General features: G+C 34.0%; 1 protein-coding gene across 1 annotated transcript in view; it reads right to left on the bottom strand.

The window, feature by feature from the left end:
* Positions 1-20,520, bottom strand: part of CDH7 (cadherin 7) — an 82,495-nt gene that overhangs the window by 21,615 nt on the left and 40,360 nt on the right. The window contains exons 4-7 of the mRNA XM_074822718.1: positions 14,445-14,564; positions 12,006-12,173; positions 10,508-10,695; positions 779-1,032 (exon numbers count right to left, since the gene is read on the bottom strand). Of these exons, the coding sequence (XP_074678819.1) occupies positions 779-1,032; positions 10,508-10,695; positions 12,006-12,173; positions 14,445-14,564 (730 nt within the window). The remainder of the gene's footprint in view (positions 1-778; positions 1,033-10,507; positions 10,696-12,005; positions 12,174-14,444; positions 14,565-20,520) is intronic.

The raw sequence follows: 20,520 nt of genomic DNA, 5'->3' as shown, positions 1-20,520 counted from the left end.
AAGGCATAAGGTCAAGACTTTGTGCTTTCTTATGGGTTTTTTATGATCCTGGGCATTGGATTGTGAAAGACTTGAAGGTTCTTCACACACTGAAGAAAAAAGAAGAGGCTCTTGACAGTTTTCATGCATCTCTAGTGTTCATATCTTCCAATTTGAATGGAAGATATTTGTCTGCAGCAGAGTTTACAAAAGCCAAAAGATTATTGCCTTTAACCATCTTGATTAGGACAGGATGTGTCTTGTTCTATCCATTTCTCTCATGTAAAGAGTTTTTTCTAATTTTTTATTTTTTTTTTCTGTGGGACCTCAGCTCTGGTTTGCCATAGAAGAGTCTATATGCTATTACATTCTTGTGCATAGTGCATGCATGATATGAACCATTATGCACACAGACTCACACACATATAAGTATATTTTGTATATATATTTTGGTGCTGTTGATTTAAGAGAACATAACTTGTTATAGATAGTAACAGACTTTTCCTAAACTTAGAGAGAAATAAATATGAATAATAGGTGAGGTTTTTTTTCTTTGGAATCATTAAATTATATCTTTTCTTCTTCACTTTACAGAGATTGAAATATATTATTTTTTCAAAGTTTCTGCAGTTCAGAAGTATAAAAGTCAAAATATGCAAACCCCTAGAACATCTCAACCTCCCTCTTCAAGGGAAAAAAACTAATTGCTTTCAGTGTAACCAAAGACCCCCCCACAGCAAAATTAATAATTTCAATACAAATGCTAAATAAATAAACAATTAAGACATCTTATAATTACCTGACAGGACTACTTGAGGCATCTGGATCATGGGCCGCTACAGTTCCAATGATAGTGCCGACCTTTGCTGCCTCAGACACCACCATGGAGTACAAACGTGAAGTAAACACAGGTGGTTCATCAACATCTTCTACGATGATCTTCACTGTTGTCATGTCACTGAAGGGTCCCAGACTCAGGAAACGAGGGTCAACATGCATATTGGCTGCTTCTATCCTCAGGGTATAGCTTGTTTTAGCTTCAAAATCCAGTTCCTATACAGGTAAAGTTATTCGGAAATTTTATTATCCAGTGATGTTGCCGTAAAACTGTTTCACTTAAAACTGTCAGTAAGTACAAAATGAACTTTCCCATTTGTATCCAACCAGCACTTTTGATTGGCAGTGCATAGTTGACAGCTCATTTTTTAGCTTTCTCAAAACTCTATTCACAGTGTCTTGCTAGTGAATATTCCCCAATGACTTTAACAATAAAGGTAGTTCTACCCTGTGAATGAAAGAATTCTCTGAGTTAATGGAAAATCTTTTTGTGACTTCTGTGAAGACCAAATTCTCTCCCATTGTTTCATCATTGTGAATGAATACTGATTTTTGTCTTACTCATATTTTATCTAAGGTAATGTCAGATACAATTTGCCATACTACCCAGACATAACAACTCAAATATATTTCACTGGTGAAAACATCTCATTCAGAAATTTGTGGGGTTTGGGGTTTTTTTGCATAACATTGGGATTGACTAATTGATTATTACTTCAAGTTTTGTATAAATTTGTGTAGAAAATGTGGCAATCAGTTAAACTGCATTGTTTAGATAACAATATTTTATACTGAAATGCAGTCTGGAGATTGTTTTGTTTTGTTTTGCTTATTAAACAAAATGCATATTAATTTTTCCACTTTCATTCTGCTTTAATTTTCTTTGATGACAGTATAGTTTCTTTTGGAATAAATACTGCATTAGAATTAAAAATTATGTCCCACAACTAATGGGATATCTGTGATCTGGAGGACAGTCCTATGAAGAAAATTATTTTGAAAGCAAAAAGGCATCTTACCTTACAGGCAACTATGGAAAGAAAGCCTCATGTTAATATTAGCACCATTTACCTATATCTATATTCTTAGTTTGTCAGCTTGCACCAAATACCTGGATAACTATTCCTTTGCAGTTCCAAGTTTAATCATTAAGGAGAGCAACAAAAGACCCAAGCATTTCTAAAACTGCACTGTGGTTACTCAACTATCTTTTCACACTGTAATTCCAACTGTATATAACAGATTAAAAAAAGGTTTTCCGCATTTCTGATTCTGAATACATCATAGGGTTTTGAAATGTGCTTGCAAAATAATCTGACAACATCTGCAAAACATTCCTGTACTCACTCAGAGGAGCAGCAGAAGTGAAACACATATCTGTTGACCTACAAATGCAAGGGTCTAAGTTCTCCATCCAGTTACAGTAGGAAAAATCCCAAATGAGCATCTTAAAATCAGAGATTATGCTGATGCTATAACACAGCTGTAAACAGTCTAGATTTAAAAATGAAAAATGAATTGCAACACTCAGAAAGGCACTGAACTTCTATAAACTCTGTGTGGCAGCAAAAGACTTCTCCAAACAGGAATACATGTGATCTTCATGTTAAGCAAGTGCTTACTTCTTGCACTGAATCAGAGCTGTAGCATCCATAGCTCTCCAAACCAGATATGCCATAAAAGAAAAATTGTCTGGATTCTGGTCACTATACTGGTCAGTATTTATTGCTAAAGCATGTTTAATTGGTTTTAGTTTTAATTTTGGTTTTATATTTGAAGTACAATATATGTGCTATGAATCAAACCTCACAGCCATAATGCAAATGTCATGTAGTGTTAGGGTGATGAAAAAAGTCTCATAACTGTATGGTGATAACAATTAAGCAACTGATATAAGCATCAAGGTTAAGGAGAAAACAACCAAGCACACAAATATCTTAAGACATCTCATTTTCCAATAAAAGCATCATATTAACTAAAGAAATTATAACCTGAAGAAGGTCAAAGAAAAAAGGCTGAGATTTGTTGAGCTAAAAAAAAAAAAGTGAGCCTTTACCAAACAGTATATTTTCAGTAAAAATATACAAAAATATATAGCAGAGAAGGGAAGGATAAATCATTCTCATTAATCAGTGATATCTGTTGAAATTGGATGACTGAGATTACAGCAGTACTTAACCAATCACATGGAAATATATCATGAGACTGCAGAGAAGATAGCTTCTTATGACATACTAACATCAACACCACAGTCATATCTAAGAAAAAAAGGTTATGAAAATTATGATTTAATAGAGAAAGTGCATAGAGAACAATATATGTAACTGGACAAATTATATGTTTTAATTTGAACAGACTAAGCACAATAATGAAAAAATACTATTTAAATTATTTTTTTAAGACATTCCCATGTTTCTATACTGATTAAGGAAGACTAAATGAGAACTTTAATAATTGAAATCATAAAAATGTGTTTTCTATGTGAATGTTTATCACAAGGGCTGACACGCACTTTTAAATCATTATATTTCATTCCTGTAGTGTAGAAAGAGATAATTCTTTATTTGACTGGATTACAGGAGTGTTAGACTAATAAGGAACACCAAAAACCACTTTCATTAGAAAGGTATTTTCTCATAGAGAAGGATGCAAAACTAATGATAGTGTAGATGCATATTCTAAACAGTCTTGCTTACTAAGAGCACGTTTCACCTTCTCTAACTTAGCCATGTACATCTGAGAAAATCACCATATGGTGCTTACTGTGAGTTCAGCAAAATTCTTCTAGGGAAGAAATCAGCTGGTCTACTTACAAATGCCTGTTTTTCACCAGCTACTAGTAAGGGAGTCTCAATAACTGGAAGAAGTAAACATCTGCTTTCAGCAATATGAATCCTGCCCTACAATTCCATCAGATATCTTCTGGTACCCAATGCTGCTGATAGTTTCCAAAAGATATAAGAGTCCTTGTTAATGAAAAATAAGTAAATAAATAATCTGATGTGTGTATATATACAGTAGGGAACAGTTGGCGTTTTGAGAGCGGAAGTATGTATTGGCAAAGGCGTTTTACAACATCAAATGCTATTGTGTTATACAGGGGCAGTAATATTTTATTTTGGTTCTTTGTAGCAGAGTCTGACTCCTGTGGAGTGTGACAGTGTCTACAAAATCTACAGTCATCATTCTCAGTCTGTTCCTATAAGATACACATCCACAGATCCTATGATGAATACACAAGTACCAGGTTTTGAGGCAGAATATAATCTGGGAAAATAAACAAAATCTCTAAAATATGATTAGTATGCAAGAGTTTTTGACCTGGTGGAAATGTTTCAACAATTCATAGATAGTATAATAAAGACATTACATACTACTGACACTAATGAAAGACTGAAAAAGTGAACTGAAAAGATTTCCTTTTTTTGTTTCTTCTTATCTAATTATCACTGATGTCAGTTATACGGAGAGCATTATTTAACTGGCCTTCAGATCATGCATTCATTATGTCCTGCTATAACAAAAGCACAAGATTCCAGTAATGGAGTACCAGGTCAACAGACTACAAATCACTTCCTTAGTGTTGAAGGTTAAATGGGCAATGCATACTTCAGTCCTTCAGGACAGTGAATAGATCTTAACAGCTTCATTAATATCTCTGCATTAGTGTTATCTGATTAGATCCTGTGCAGGATCCATTCTTTTGGGGGTTTGTGGGGTCTTTCTTTTTTTTTTTTTTTTTTTTAGATTTTTTTTTTTTAAAGGGTGAGAATTTTACCCTGTCTGAAGCAAATTACAAAACAATTCATCTATATTACAGAGGCTGGATATGAAGTTATCATTCACAGGAAGTCCATTTTTGTAATGCTAATTTTTTATTGTATGATAACTTTGCAATAATGTACTTTTCAGAGGTGAAAATCCCATTTTTAAACCCAGTTAAGTTTTTATATTGAAAACTACAGTACATCAACCAAATGCACCTTATCTCTCAAAGAAATCATGGAAGCCTCAAGTTCTTACATTCCAAACTCTAATATAGAACTGAAAGAAAATTTTCTAGCTGAAAAAAAACATGAAATGTTAACAGTAATACAAAGGTTTTTTGGTCAAAAACTTACATATAAACACCCCATTTTCATATTTTCCAGTATTACTTTTAGAACAAGCTCAGCTTTTAGAATAATCTCTTAGTAGTCCATTTCTGTAAGAAACATAGAAACGCTATTTTCACATTTTGCCCTCTAATATTCAAATTGATTGGTGATATTGATGGTAGGGCCATGTTTTGGGGTGAGAAACGAAGGCAAACAGAGCAAGAACTGTACCATGGAAAATCTTAATGCTCATCACTTGCTACAATAAGACATGACAACCCTCAGAGTCTTCAGGCTTTTTTTTTTTTTTTTTTTTCACTTAAATTCACTAAAATCTCTCCACAGAGTTCAAAATGTCTTCAGTCAGATCTCATAACCTTCCAAAAAGTCACATATAATACATACAATAAAAATATACCTTGCAGCTTTTTTAATTATTAAATTACCATTACTATTTTAAGCACCAAGTATTTGATAAAGGTGGAGTTGTATACAGATCACATATCAGGTTTTTATCTTAAGATGTTTTGCTAATAAGCTATAATTATTACTGAAGTCTAACTATAAACTGCAACTTTGTGAATAAAGTGAGATCTGTACTTATATGATGCCTGTTTCAGAACACTATTTTTAGGAATAGTGCTTTGGAAACGAAAAGCTATATGGTGTTGTTTATGTATTTTGCTTAGAAAGTGAAGCCAAGATTCCATTCATGTGTATTACAATCAGGGTTCTGTGAATAGTCAACATGAATTGACTTTGAAATCATACACACATAGGTTTGCATGGACACTTCAGAATTTGTTGTATTAAATGTCTGGATCATCATTCACTTCCAGAAATATTTCTTCAATTCTAAGGTTGCTACTGCAGAGACAAATCCAACACATTTTTTAAAACTCCTATATATTCAGAAAAATTACACTTCTCTTCCAAACACCCTCACCACTGTGAAATGTAGCTATGCAAATGATCTGAGTCCTTACTAACAGAGCATTGATTGCAGAATGTAAATCACAAATTAAACCACAGGAAGGAATTGATCCTACTCTACAGATGGAGAACTGAGTCACAGTGTGAACCAGGATAAAATTTTCAAATAATTCTAAGAAATATAAATGCCCAATTCCTTTTCAAAAACTGTACAAGACTTTTTTTTTTTTTTTTTTCTCCTGAAAAGATGACCTAAGATCAATGTTTTCCTAAATCCTGCTTAAAAGTAATTTACACATCTATTTTAGCTTTACTCGGGAGTTCACTACAGAGAGTGTGTCTATAGGATGGAGAATAGACAAACTCTCCCATTATTTCCAACATCAGAATTCTAGCATGAAGTTTGAGTAGGTGGTATCTTTAGACTGCTCTGTACGAGATAAAAATAGAATTTTATTCTGTTTCATTTGACAAGCAAGAACTTTTCATTTATTTATCATTATTATTTAATAAAAGAGAAATTGGGACAAGAAAAAAATAGGAAGGTTTCCACAGTGACTTGAAACTACTAGGCAAGAAATTATATGGACATAGCAGGTTAGAGGAAAAGATCTTCACTAGTTTTCCCACCACTTTCCCACTGTTCCTGTAAGCTGAGAATACTGATCTGAACTGGTTTTATGGGTCCCATTTACTCATTGTTTATACCAGCTTCTGGAAAATAAAGTTTATCTTCTAGCATTTTTCATATCCTATTGCAGGTTGGAAACAAGTGTATGGCAGCCTAAAACAACTTACGCACTTTGATATACCATCCTAGATATGTGCTGGGTAAAATTTTTGTATATGAATTCAGTCAATTAATTCAGTTAATGTATTACAGAAGAAGGTAGACTTTATTTTTTAGTGCCAATACCAAGTAAATTGTTCAATACTGGTTTTACTAGCTCCTGTCATAAGTTGAAATTCTAGCTTTGCTGATATCACCAAAAAATCAGTTCTACCCAGATTTAACCTCTTATTATTTAAACCACAAATTCATGAACAAAAATTAGTCCTTATCCCAAAGAATATTTTGAAAATTTGTTTGCTTGTTTTTTAATCTAGAATGAATTTAAGAAACTTGCTGGAATACATGAATTTCACATGTCATTCAATCCTGATTCAAACATCCTAACCTGGACAAAATAAAATAAGGAGTCACAAGTATGTGAAAAACCATATAGTAGCAAATATTGTACAGTGGTACGGCATGCATGCTCCTTAGTTGTGCTGCATAAGGTAGTGCAGTCCTACTCGACTCTTTGGAGGGATAACAACTAAGAGGATGAAAACACAGAGAAAGTATTCCTCCCTTGTTTGATTCCATATGGTCAAGGGAGTTATCATAAGAGTGCCAGTCTATTGTCAAAATGTTACCTTGAACTGAGGTTTAGTCTGGTAGCTAGTGTATTTTTTCCTGCTGACTTTTGATGTCTTGAATTCTCTGTGACATAGGGTGCAGAGAAGAAATGTGTTCAAATGTGCATGGAAAAAACCCAAACCAAACCAAAAGTTAAACATACCCAAATCTTATTCATCAATTTTGCCAACTTTCAAATCAATATATGTATTAGTCAATTCCATTATACACAAGTAATCTTGGGAAATACCTAGCCATGTAACATTTTTCTCTTTCTAATACCACAATTCTTGGTATCTCTCTTTAAAAAAAGATCATTTTCCCAAATTTATATATACAAATAATTCCATTTTTTGCTGATCCTTGAGCATTTTTTTTTTCATATTCTATCCACTTGGAGCATACAGAAATCCTGCTTTGCTCACCGAATTCTTAAATCTCACTTCTCTTATTTATTTTTTTTTTTTTTTACAAAAACTTGGTTTTTTTACTTGATGTTTCTTATGTGTTAAAAAATGTCTTAGTTTTTAGTGAGGAAGTCAACTTTTCAAATTGTCTCAAAACAGTTATTCTTCTAAAAACTGAATGTAAAATACTTGGTTTGTGTATGGAACACTGACAACCAGATGCCAAACTTTCTCCAAAACACCCAGCACAAAAATGAATGGAGCAGTGCCTTCAGCTGCTCAGAAATACTGGCTGTGATTTTCATGCCCAGCCTGCTGATTTATATGTACGATTGTAGCACAAGTATGCAAAGCTAAAGCATGCATTTGCATTTAGAACCAAAGCTTGCCTTTTCGGAAAACTTTGTCTTGCCATTTTACTGCTTGATGTGTACACAGACATGTCATCTGAGCATATAAATACACACAAGTTTAAAATGATGGGCATGCGTTTGAAGGCTGAGCTATTTCTCAATGCCTCAGATGATTTCAGGGACATGAAAAGGAGAGAGCTAATTGCACTTGGAGGTGTACAGAATGTCACGTGCTGGTTAGCAAAATGTTTGGGCAGATTCCAGGCTACAGACTTCATTTCTTCCCTGATTCCTTACTAAGAAGCACATGTTATCATGCAGGGATAACCTCTGCCCAACTCCACAGTGATCTGGCAGCTAAGGTTCAGTGGTTGAAGCCCATTTAACCTGCATACACTGTCCTTAATGGTCTTCTATGTACTTGTTCTCCAGAGAAGAACAAGGTACAGTTGCCCATTAACTACTGTGCTTGAGCTCTTCCTTTACTTTCTTCACTCCTAGCCAATGTTCTCTGCCAGGTTGACAGGGAAGATCTTTCAGCCTTGAACAAGGCATCAAGTTCCCTGGAGTGCAAATGAAGAGTTAAGGACATCCAGCATGGGGACTCACCTTTGGGTATAACAGAGGAAAGAAAGTCAGTAACAGTAGGAAAATGAGAGAAAATTTCTAACACTGCAGACAAAAATGTCTGATTTCTTGTGTGAAATATAGCAGCATCTAGGTTTAAAAACGATTAGTAAATTGGTGCATTTCAACAGGTGAAAATTTTGTAGCCTTTTTACTGTAGTCTAATAGCTATTTCATAGAGCACTTCTCAGGATAAATGTTTGGTACTGAAATGTCCAGTTCAGCTCCCCAGCTAAAGTGGTTACAGAAATAATAAATGACAATTATTTGGTCCACTGTACAACACTGGAATAAGGATATTTCAGGAACAAACACCATGACGACAGGAGCATACTAAAAATTAAAATGAACTCAGTTCTCAAATTAGAAACTGAAGCTCCCAACTCATTCAGCATTGATCACTGTGGCACTGATAGATGCTCTCTCTCTAGGATAAGTATATTTCTTCCACATCTTTGCTTAAAAACTTTTTCTAAGCAAACTGAAGGAGCCACACTGAATTTGGCTGTTGAACAAAGAGAAAACTAACTTTTCATCACTTGTATTTCAAATGTGCTAAGCAGAAATTAGCACAGATTGCAAGAAGCTTAAGAAGGATGTCTTTGCCTTGAAAAAAGATGATTTACATTACACATATTAGAGCCTGATCTTTCAAGGTTGCTGAACATTCTCTGTTTGCTGTAACATCTATGGATGCTTACCAGATCTCAGCAGGTGTCCAAGGCATCAGAGAATTAGCCCATTACTTTACAACATTATGCAGTATTAAGTTATTTCAAAGAGGAAATGTTACTGAAGCTTTATATTGCTTTAGAAAGGATTTGATGCACCAGAAGAGGAAAAGAAAAACAAACAAACAAACAAACAACAAAACAAACAAAATACCCCACAACTGGTAAGTGAAGTTTGCAGAGATTAAAAAGTATATAGGGAAGAAAAATCTGCTATGGAATTATATTAGCCACAAACGTAGCTCCTAGTTCAGGAACATACTTACACATATTCTAAAATATCAAATCATTCCCACATTTTAGGGGGTATTAAAGTGTTTAGCAGAGTTAGGACCATGGATTCAGTATTGTCATTGCCAAGTGTTCACACATTAAGAGTATGAAATTATATGACAACAGATTCTTCTGTCTAAGGTGCTGAGGTTTTTTTTCTGTTCTCCTCAGAATTTAAATTTTCTTACAAAATATTTCAGCACACTTATTTTTAAAAGAATACTCTTTAATATGTGTTGCTGAGGTTTAATATTTTTTATATAAACATGATTTTTCAATTTTAAAATGTTAATTTTCTAACTGTACATATAGAATACTAAGAAGAAAAAGTAATTCTTTAAATATTTCCATTTATTGGAAATATTTTTTAATAATATATTATCTTGTAAAACAACTATTCTTATTGATACATAGTTTTAACTTTAGCAATGTGTGCCTCCTGAATAGAACAATATCATCCAAAGACAATTAGGTTTTTTAAAAAAAAAAAAAAAAATTACATTTGGGAACTATTTTGTATTTTGTATTGGAGCTTACATTTTTACTGTAAGATAGATTTTCACATTTTAATACAAGAACAAATGAGACTATATCTTGGATTCCCATCCAAACTTGTATGTGCAGGAGCTTTAAAAAAACACTCATCAAAACAATACAGCTATTGCCAAAAAAACCCACCAGAACTTTCAGAGTAAGTCATTAAACAGCTCAAAATCACACACACACACGCACACTGAAGTCAAGATGAAATATGCCAATGGAAAATTTTACAGCAGATAAGGCTCTTAGAAACAAAAGCCCATACTCTCATTACCTGCCCTCATCTTGCACAGATCTAAACAGAATCAGTGAGAAAAATCAGACTTACCTTCTGAATTGTTATGATTCCCTCCTGGGTATCTTTGTCAACAGAAATTTTGAATACTCCCAAACCATCACCATCCACAATCTTATACTCCATTTCAGCATTAGATCCCACATCTGCATCTGCAGCTTTTATTCTGGCCACCACAGAAGACACTGGCAAAGACTCTGGGACATTGTATTGATATGATCCTGTGAAATTTGAAAATTTAATTAATTTGGAGTCCTGTGGGACTGTAGGCCAAAAAAAAAAAAAAATTAGCCCCCTTAAAATCTTCCTTCCTTTAAATCATGTACTTGAATATTTACTCGGTCTAACAGAATATATTCAGTTTAAAATAGAATTGCCCTTTTTTTGCTAGGTTTTCTTTTTAATGGACTCTAAGTACTATGGGCATAATTTCTTCCTACGACGAGAGAAGTACAAGGAAAAAATGCAAAAACGTAATTCAAAACTTAAGTGCAAATCATGAGGTGAATGCCCGCTACAGAGTTCCAGTGCAGAAAATATTTTACTTTGTTTTTCACAAAACAGGAAAAAAAGCAAGTAAGTAAAATAATATCAATATAAACTCTTATTCTCTTATAGCTGGGTGTCTTGATTAGACAGTTTGCAATCTGACTATGACTAGAAACTGATATATATTCATTTCTTTAACAGTAAGTACACCATCTGAATTCTTGAAAATTCCAGCTTCTTCATTCAAGTACAAAATGATATATATGCTGTCGAAAGGGTATCTGAGTGCAGTCTGTAGCCAATAACACCCTCACCTTCAAAAATAACTTCAGTTATTCTATTATTTATTCAAGCAGTTGGTGGCTTGAAATAGATCTATTTTTTATATCATTGGAAGTGAGGCTGGAGTGGACATGAATATATTCTTCACATTATTTTAATTCTACTTAGCAAGGACTTTTTTTTTTTTTTTTTTTTTTTTTTTTAAGAAAAAAGCATTCCAGACAGAAAGCTATTAAACTGAACTCTTCAGGTTTATGCGTACACCTGTGTACTCCTTTTTTTTGGCTAGGAAGAGAGCCACCTTGCTCAAAGAAAGTAAATGGAGGGAAGATGACTTTCCAGCTCTCTGTGATTAATTCCTTAGGAAACACTGTATGCACAAGAGAAATCCTGCTAAAATGTCAAAGGAATATGAAGGAATGAGTCAAGTTACAGGACAATGTATCCTGAAGTCCAACTGGCAAGAGATAAATATCTATTAATGTGTATCTTTTTTGCCTTTAACATGTACCTGCTGTACATCATTTCAACTGATCTGAAACATATTAGGTAAAGACAAAAGATTCTTCCAATGTAGTAATAATAATAATAATAATAATAGTAATAGTAATAATAATCAACCTTGTTTTCAGTGATTCTCAAAGTACTTAACATGGAAGCTGAGTACTTTTACTCTTTGTTTAGAAATAGCATGATGTGTAAATAAAATAACAATGTTTAGAAATAATATTACAAATCATATTTTTACAAAACAACCTACGTCGTGGAAAGCGGGGTGGGTTGTCATTAACATCAGTCAGAGTGACAGTTACAGACGTTGTCCCTGATAATCCACCATTCTGCCCAACCATGTCCTTTGCTTGAATAACTAGTAGGTATTGGTCCTTGGCTTCTCTATCCATATTTGGAAGGGCAGTCTTGATAATACCTGCAGCAAGACAAGATATGTCAATGCACAAACAAATATGTTACCATGAACGCTGAGCTTGCCTTTAAAAGGTAGTAGCAGATCAATGATTGCAACAAGAGAGGAAATAATTTTCAACACTAATATCACAGTTTTTGACTAGGAGCTGAACTGACATACTGCAAACTTATTTTAAGTAGTCACCAAAACCCATCAATTTTTATTTAGTACTAGATTCGTTGGGTAATGCCATCCATGACTGTTTTTTCTGATTATCTTCTCCCTGAACTACAGACTTCATAATGTCTTGAGTAACACTCCCTTCCCTGGAAGATATGATCTGTGTTTGATTTCCCATTCTTTTAGAGCTAGGAAGAACAGAATATTCTGCATTCATTTTTAAGATTCCAAGGTCAATATTCATTTCACAATGTCTTGAACAGTCATTCACTTCATTAACTCTTACTAATATTGATATCATGCCATATTCTGCATGTATAAGAAATTACCTTATTTTACCATATATTTGCTTTAAAAATACCCAATTCTAAAGCATTAGTGTAATTAAGGGATTTTTGATTTATTAATGGAAATACTGTAATATCTGAAGTAGTTTTTGTTATCCATTTGATAATCTGCATACAATTTATAATGAACTGATTTGAAAGGAAAAGCACAAGAAACCTCCACGTTTCATCCTTTCAGTTCTGTTGATATAGATCAAAAAATAAATATGCCTTCTCAAAACGTGATGACTTTATGAATATTTCATGTTCAGTACACAGTACAGCCGCTAACTCTGATTTCCAGAGAGGCAGCCATTTACTCCACCAGCACTTAGTGTCAGCAGCACAGGAAACATAAACAAACTAAATAAAGGAGAGGCACATTGGGACACATATCTCTTCATCTGATATTTGTTGAATGTTTAGTTAGAGTTTTATTTCTTTCTTCCCTTATGAATGCAGGACTTGCCGTTAATCATCTCTGGGTTGAAACATTTATTTCACAAACAGACTTTCTGGCACTATTTCACCCGTTTTACAAAACATGTTACAATACAATTAATATACAATTCCATAACATTATTGTTTCTACACAGCTTTTTCTGGCCTGCTTGTTTTTCTATCATAGTTAAATTGCCAGACAATGTTACCCAATCATTTGGAAGATAATTATCATGCACACAGGAAATCTGAGTATCACATCAAAGTGAAAATGTATGCAAACATTTCAGACTGGATCCTTAAAGATTTTGATTTAGCAAAAACTACCATATTATTGTTCAAGGGCTGTCTGCAGTCATTATGACAATATACATTGTACGTACATATACATGAAGAGGGAGAGAGATGGGGAAAATCATTGTAAAGCATACTCATTGAGGGGAAAAAGAAAGTGCTATATATCCTTGCTGAGGATGGACCTGTTGCAATATGAAGGTAATTATAGTACTTATTTATGCAAATTTAGATGTTCTTAGAGTGTGATCTTTTGGTCATGTCATTGGGTTTCAGGTCTGATTCACATCACAGATTGTTTATGATAAATAGGGTAAATAGTTTGCTTCTCTTTTGTTTCAACCTGTCCATCTCTGAAAAGAAATTTTAACTCTTCTCCATGTTGGTGTAAGTGAAGGCTCAGACACCAAATTAAACTGAGCAGAGCAAGAACTTATTTTCCCTCTCTGTGAAATGATACAATACAATGGGTAATGTTTATTAAACTTACAGAGAATTAAAAGTTGAGTCTTGTGGCTTAAAATATTCACAAAGTTTCATAAAAATAGTAAAATAGTAAAAAATATTCCACCAGTAATTTGTTTTGAAAGTGGCAGCAAAACATTACATCAGATAAGGATAGGAAGCACAGTGTTTTTCCACAAAAAAAACTTCAGTCTAAAAAGTAAAACTGGGAGGTGATCATGCTGTAAATGTATACTTAAGAAAATCTTGCTATGTGACATTTAGATATTTCTAAAACAAACATCTGCAAAAAAAATTGTTCACAGCATCTTGAAAATTATCCTTGATCAGAAAGACAACAGGCAGCAGACCAGGGAACTGGCAGATTGACAAGAAGATAAAAATTCCTATTCCAGCAATGTCTGCTTATCACATTGTTCAGATGCATGGTTTTCATAATCTGTTCTGAAGAATAAGAAATTAAAAGATCAAGAAAATCCAAATGTATTTCATTAACCAAGAGACCACATTAATAAGTTCCTAACAAGTTTTAATACACATTTTCTTTTTTTCTCAGCATTATTGCATAGAGTTTATGAAAAGTTACCTGTTTTTGGCTCCACAGAAAAGTAAGGTTGTCCTTGCAATATACTGTAAACCACTCGAGCACTGTTACCGTAGGTAGGATCATCTGCATCAGTGGCTGTCACTTGAACCACAGAGGTACCTGCAAAATTTTTAAGGGACTATTGTACATAAAAGATCCAAAAATCTTAACTACACTTATTCAGCATGCTGTGCCAATATATATCTGGAACAGTGTAAGGTGACTTTTTCACAACTGTTCATCACTTCATGCTGATTCAGCTTAGAGTATAAGGTCCTCTTTGTAAACCATTAGTATTGGCTATTACGGAGTTCTGTCTTCCCAAATAGTCTCACCCTTTGACTTACAGCAGTAAAAACCATCTCACTCAGTTCCCCCTCTCTATCTCTGCTTTTGTTTGGTGGAGGGTATGTGAACAATGGTGATGCCTGAAGTATGCTTAAGTATGAAATACAGTAATAGTTTCCCTTTGAAGAGAAGTCTGCATACCAAAATGGTAATGAGTAGTTAGATTCAAATATATATACACATACAAGTATTATATATTTTGATAACTGTACACATACATATATAAAAAAATATTTTTAGTCTATAAAATTTTTTGCCCTTTTATAAAGAGATGACTGAAGAGTTTCTGTTTCGGGTCAGAGAAAAACTGGTGAGAACTATTTCTACATTCCTTTAAAAAGTACTCATTTCCTTCAAAAATATGAAATATTTCATTATTAGTTGTGGTAATAATCTGTTGCATAAAAATTTCTTGAGCAAGAAATGTCTCTGTTGACAGGAATAAGAAAGCGAAATCTCTAACTGGTTAGCAAGAAGGGTATATTTTGTGAGGATCTCACTCTGTATCCAGCTCCTATTCATTATGTTCTCCATGTCAGTTCCCATTTGTTTTGTTCTGTACAACAGCTTCCATGATGTATGCTGAGAGCAGAATAAAACAACACTTGGGAGCCAGGGCCTTAGCCATAGTCACCATCCTTTGATGGCCAGAAAGGATTGTTTTTTCTCACTGGCAGATTGTCTGGAACATTGAGACCTTCCATTCAACAGTCCATGGACCCATTTGGAGGTTAGGTTGAAAATTAATATTGTAGCAATTTGGCAGATGCCCAGTAAAGGTCTTCAACAGAGGATCAGATACCTTCTTTAATGGATTTAGACATAAGATTAGAGAAAAACATTTGTTAAAGAGAGTGTTCATTTTCTGAATTAACACATTTTTTACACACGGAAATGAGAGCAGCAAGTCTAGAAGTCACCCTTTAAGAACAAACTGCAATCGCAAGTATCCAGGGTGAGCTTTCAATAAGTTGTATTCCGGTCAGTTTTATTTGGATTTTTTCAAGAAATGGGCAGGAGGAAGTTCTGAAATTCTTCAGTCCCACATTCGCTTTTCTCAGCTTTTCAATTCGCAGTTGAGGACCATAAATGGGTCCTGGGACAAGGCTGAAGGTTTGGAGAGAGAGAGGATAAAGCGCAGCCCTCCATATAATGGTACATATTATAAAGGATGGGACTTACCTGGATGAATTCTGACCAGAAATGATCATCCATATGATAACTTTATTAACCTAAGTTATGGCCTAGCTAACCCACATTCCTGATCTCTGTTCCTGAGGTATCCATGACAAAGTATTATGATTGTAATTCTATTTTAAATGCAATTTTTCTCTCTTGTGGACTGCCTAATATTTTTGGACAGGAAAAAGGTTCTTCTCAACCTGAAATTTCACAGGCAACTATTAAGTAGATGGAAAGTTTAAAAAGAAAATTGGTAGTTAATCCATCAAGCCATTTATCAGTTATAGGACTTAAAATACATCAATTTTCTGTTCACCAGTAACTAAGAGCTTTGCTTCAGTATGTCAAACTGATTTTACAGATTACTCTATAATGTAATTTCATACAGGGTCTTATTTTAAACTTGCCAGAGTCTCTCCAGCTTTTGAGTACAAGAGTATCATAGTGCCTATTTCATATCCTGTGTTCTTTCTGAATGACAGGTTTACCACATTTACAAAGTCCCTAAGCCCTGTCAATGAAGCTTACAATGTCTGCAAATATTGGCAAAAGTGTTTATAAACCTCACACACAGTTACGACTTTGCTCCTTGCTCTTGCTGCTTTCAAGGACTCCAGACCACACAAGATCAAAAAATTACGAGCTCTGCAACGTCAACACAGATATTTTGGAAATCCTGTAAGCTTAGAAGTGCTTGTTTGCTGTAAAAATCTATTGATGTAGAAAACAAACCCTCTCCATTCTGTGAGATGAATAAAGTCAGTATCTGAATATAATTGGCTTTCTCCTAAAACACAGAGATCCTTTAGAAAAGTTATTTTTTAGGTAGAAATTCTAATGCCAAATCTTTCTACGCTCATCCCATTTGAGTATAACCAGCAACTAAAACACTGATACTTTTCTAGTCCCTTTGTGCTAATCAACTTCCTTCAAACCTCATAGGGAAAAGATCTTTTGAAACAACTGCTATTGTCATTAATTATTTACCAGTTGCACACAAAAACTTTGAGCTTCCAGAAGTCCCATGCCAAGAGGGAGATTTCTCCCTAAGTTGTTTTTTTAAAAAGAATATGCAAGTTAACATAAGGTATGCTAACTATGTGAAAAGTCCTATGTGTAGGAAATCAGTTCCAAGGAAACATAATGCATGGAAAGATTGGTATGTGAAGATTTCCAGAGATTTTCCCAGAAGAAGCAAATTTCTCTTGAAGAATAGGAATTCCTTCAAAGGATGATCATTGCAACACAGAGCTGTCCTAATTTTTCTTGCAATGGATTGATGTTAAATTCATATGCTTATTTTCCTTTTAAAAAAATGTAACCAATAAAGCTCTATGGTTACTCATGGATAGTCAATAAATCTATAGATTGAGGAAAAAAAAATGTAGTTACATCATAGTTCCAACTACATCATCTTACAAAAGGAGAGATGTGTTCCTGCACTGAAATCAAGTCTTCCTTTTATTCCTGAACACTTTGCCCTACTTCATAACAGAGGTGGTCAGCTGTCATATATGTGTCCAAGATTAGGACTTACAGCTAACATGGGACAGTCAACAAACAGCACCACATCTTCAGCCCATCCAACAAAATGAGTGTCCTCATAAATCTTGTTTATGGCAGCATTGTTCAGATCCCAAGACTACAGGTGTAAATAGGACACTGACCCTACCCCAAACATTAATTAGTGACTTGTTACAACCTGTAGCTTCACAACTACATCTTTAAATATTTCTTACAGTTTGTGTATCTGATACAGGATGAAAAAATAAATAAGGGCTATTTACTGAAAAAGTGTATTTCCCTCTCAGATATGGATTCCTCTACAATTATTTTTCTCTACAATTATATCATTGTAACAAAGCTTGAATATCAGTTCATTAAAAAAGATCCTACATGTAGCAACTTCATAAACTTTTTCAGCAATTGCAGCAAATACTGAGGGAAAAATCCATGTTGCTAATCAAAGGGTGTTCCACATATTTCTTTATTGATACTAGCTAATAACACACTGAATTTTGTGTGACTGGCACAGATTTCTGTTTTTTTCCAGAATGTGTAAGCTACCATTTTTAACCTAACCATTAATAGATATTGGTAGATATTACAGAATCACAATAATCTGAGAACTTGACCTATTTAAATTCTGATATTAGGGCAAAAGGAAGGGAGAAGTTTTTGCAGAGAGGATCTTGAATTCAGGACATTATTTTGTACTTTAATTTACCCAAGTCAAGATTCAACAATGTTTCTGATGGTGCAGAGATCAACCTTTTCTGTGATAGGGTTAGATAAAGGTTAACTGGTTGCTGAAGTTTATTTTCATTTGGAGATCCTTTAAAGGGATCCTTTTTTTAATCTCTGAGTTTATTATTTTAGAAACCTCTGCCCAGAGCTTTTTAAAAAGCTTGCTAGTAACTTCTGTGGTATTTTACCAAAGCTTTTAAATGAGTTTGTATGAGAAATGCTTGTGTGACTTCCATTTTTAACATTGGTGAAATCATTTAAGGGAAAACCGGTTTCTAAAACTAGATGAACTTAAAAAATGCTTATTTTTGAAACTGTGCAATCCCTTATAAATTGAATTGTAGCCACATTAATAAATTAAAAACTATCTTTAAAGGCAGTCAGTTATTAAAGACATTGACTGATATCAATTAATGATGGGTTATATGTATAATACAAAAAAAAAATCCATAATGACATCACATTTCTGTGTGATATCAGCTGCTACTAGAAATATTAAACACCTTTACTATCAAGCTATCCATAATACCTGCTTAATCCTTACATGCGACAACCCAGCCTGGTTCTGCTCCATACCATCTGGAATTTCTGTGCTTCTACCACTGGCTCTCATCCAGAACTGATGAAGCAATACCTCCCACAGCCTTTCCTTTCCAAGAGTTTAAAGAGGGAAAGAGAGCACCTGGAGGCAGGTTCCACCCTCTTCATCTCCTCCCACAGCCTTGTTATGTTGCCTTCACTTGGAGACAAAGTCCAAGACTGGTCCCAGCCCAGCAACAAGGTCAGATAAATTGAAGCAGAGGGGGCCCGTGACTGGAAAGAGACACTCTCCCTTCATCCAGGTTCTCAAAATCCATTACCCATTTGTACCAAATATTTAAGCATGATATAAAGAGTTTTTTGTTTGTGGTTTTTTTTTTTCCTTTAGTATAAAAATTAAATACTTCTATCCATCTTAATCAGAAATAATAAATTTGGCAAGAAAGGTATTTCTTGTGCTGGGTAACAAGCAAAGCTCTTGATATGTCTGGAGAGTCAAGAAGATTAAATAAAAGAAAATCGATGTTGGGTATTGGAAGTTTTATCCCCAGTTCCCCTGGCTACAAGCCAAACAAATCAGTATCTCACATCAGCTATTTTTTTTGGTCAACATCATAGGAACACACTTTTAATACTCTTTTAACTACAATTTGCAATCTTTTTGTTTGAAATATAACACTGCTAGAAAAAAGCCCTATGATTTTCAGATAAGCCATATCTTTGAGGTTTTTCCTATGAATACATTTATAAACCATCAAGATATTTACCCTATCTAGGATAATCAATATAATTGGTCCTGACCAAAATATAATTTGAACCTGACCCAAAGTAATTTCAAATAATAGAAAAGATTGACTTCAATTAGCCTTAGATAATGTCCTAAAATATTTGTCAAATAAAATATAGAATCATTATACTTGCATAAGCACCCTTTAGGTTAAAGGTTATAGTTCTCCTAGCTTTATAGTTAATTTGGGTTTATAATCCTGTGATCTCTTTCATTTTGTTTAATATCCAATTAAAAATCCTTGTCATGGATATAATTTTAAACAAAATAGGAGAGAGATACTTTGTTTCTCTCCTTAATATTTCATGAATGCTCTAGGTGATTAATTAAAAATTGTGTTATATGAATAAACTATGAAGCAATGTGACTATGTAAAACAAGTGCCACACAAGCTTTTCATGCTAATCCTTAATTCAGTAACAATGTAGTATCCGGTAGTTGTGTGGTACAAACCATGAAGATGTTTAAAATGTACAGTTACAGAAAGCTCATGAAGATGAAATCATCCTTAGAAGACACAAATCCCAGAGAGTGCACAAGTCTCAGTTACTGATTTTGCACAATATTCCACATAAGTTGAATATATATTTGGTGCTTCAGTCAGTATGGGAGAGAATTTCTTTCAGTCATTTTTGTGGTAAAGATTCAACAAAATATGCAAAAGCAGCTCGTTTTGAAAAATAATCCTTATGTTCTCCACTGAACACTGTGCACTCCCCACAGATTGATTCCCAATATGGTTTTGGAACAAATGGAGCATGCATGAGAGGTAGAGGCATGGATTTGTGTGTGTGTGTAGGTAAACCTCATATATCTGTAGTAGTTGTCCATATGTCAATATGTCAGTACAGGACAAGACAGAGGTAACTCATGCAAAAGGGAAATGCAGATATTGTTTTTCAGGGCACAAGACAAAGGTGCAAAACTCTAATCATTGCTGCATGCTACAGCTCACTTAATCTAATTCTAAAA

This window comes from Strix aluco, chromosome 1, assembly GCF_031877795.1.
Source record: "Strix aluco isolate bStrAlu1 chromosome 1, bStrAlu1.hap1, whole genome shotgun sequence".
NCBI lineage: Eukaryota > Metazoa > Chordata > Aves > Strigiformes > Strigidae > Strix > Strix aluco.
Note: the sequence above shows the minus strand (reverse complement) of the source record. Positions and strands in the feature narration are given on the sequence as shown.